General features: G+C 40.9%; 1 protein-coding gene across 1 annotated transcript in view; it reads right to left on the bottom strand.

The window, feature by feature from the left end:
- Positions 1-1,710, bottom strand: part of Pmar_PMAR006592 (hypothetical protein) — a gene marked incomplete at its 5' end in the record, with an annotated part of 9,671 nt that overhangs the window by 3,233 nt on the left and 4,728 nt on the right. The window contains 4 exons of the mRNA XM_002769506.1: positions 66-72; positions 588-745; positions 792-1,011; positions 1,062-1,142. Coding sequence (XP_002769552.1) covers positions 66-72; positions 588-745; positions 792-1,011; positions 1,062-1,142 — 466 coding nt within the window. The remainder of the gene's footprint in view (positions 1-65; positions 73-587; positions 746-791; positions 1,012-1,061; positions 1,143-1,710) is intronic.

Consider the following 1,710-nt stretch of genomic DNA (forward strand, 5'->3'; position numbering starts at 1 on the left):
GCCCCTCTTGCTCTGCTCATCCTCGTTGTATAGTATGTTGAACGAAATGATGCCGCCACAGTTACTTCTGTCCTAAACATAACAACAACAACAAAACAGTTATGCACATCTACATTTTTCCCATCGATTTTATAGACTTCGAAACCATTCAAGAACGATTCACATTGGAGTTTCACCCGTGACGTAAAACTCCGTGAAAAACGCGATATTCGCGGTGATATGCAGTGGCTACCCGAAACCACAGAGCCGCATGGAAATATCTAAGGTCACTCTGTGAAAGATTCAAACCAGGTCCGAAACAAACACTTACGTATATCTACATTTTTCTTCAGCTGCGACCCTTCAAAAACGTTGGTGTCAATCGATTCACATTCGAGCTGATTTTCGAACTCATAAAAAATATTGAATATACACTTTCCATAACAGTTTAATCCACCCTAGAGTTTCACCACCCTAATGATATGAAAAATATATTTCACGACTACTGCATATCACCGCGAATATCGCCTAGTTTTTCACGACGAGTTTTACGACGCCACTTCACGTAAAACGGGTAATCGTGGAACTCCACAACGCCCAAGCCCCACCTTAGGCCCCAATATATGAATTTTGCTGCACTCGGAGAGCCTCTCCGTAAGTTCTCTCGCCATCCTTCTTTCCGTATCAGCAATCCTATCATGGTCCAACATACTGTGCAAATGATATACCGCACCCGCCCGAATACACCCAAGAATATCAGGGGTACCTGTATGAACTTTCTAACTAATATAACTACACACATATCGTTTTACCCGCTTCCTCCCTCTCCTCGTGATTCTGTATATAACTGTGTGCAACCGGGCTTACATAGAAAACCACTCCACCACCACACACAGCGGGTACCACGTTTGTTTGGTGTCTCTTTTTGCACAACAACAAACCACTACTCCCCGGACCTCCGAGGAGTTTATGCGGCGATACGAAGGCAAAGTCGATGTAGCCTTGCGGGTGTGATACTGGATTCATATCAATCTGTGATAACATAGATTTTAGAAATACAAAAATCGCTTCGCTCCGCTTACTTTTATTTTACTACTCGCTGCTGCTAGATCCCAACAGGCAATACCGTTGTATGAATGTATCAACGTAGATACACTCGGGATCTGATCACAGACATAAAAATGGAGTTTTATGTGAAGTGAATCAAAAAATACTTTGCGAGTTTCACCGAGCGAACCACCCATTTTATGAGAACTCCATCATCGTGTTTTACGCGTTTGGCTCACAAGCGTTTTCCACCACTTGAAATGTGAAATATATTTTTCACTACTGTTTTTCATATCACTAGAGTGAAACTCTGAAAATTCAACCTAATCCTAGTGTTGGAGGAATATATGTTCGTTTTTCACATGAAGACTTTCCAAAGCTCATCACACGAAATCGAGAAGAAGTCTGCAAAAAAAACCAACGAGAATTTCACAATTTTCCCTCAAAATTGCTATTTTGTCACCAACACATGTAGTTGACCATAAACGCCCCAACGGTAAAAAAATTTCGACTATCATACTCCTTGAAAAAAAAACTAAAATAATATCATACTACGAATTCTCACATACTTCTCTGTAGAATTTTGGAGTTTCACAATCACCCGTTTTACGTGAAGTGGCGTCGTAAAACTCGTCGTGAAAAACGCGATATTCGTGGAAATATGTTTTTCATATCACTAGGGTG

This window comes from Perkinsus marinus (assembly GCF_000006405.1).
Source record: "Perkinsus marinus ATCC 50983 genomic scaffold scf_1104296965578, whole genome shotgun sequence".
Classification (NCBI taxonomy): domain Eukaryota; phylum Perkinsozoa; order Perkinsida; family Perkinsidae; genus Perkinsus; species Perkinsus marinus.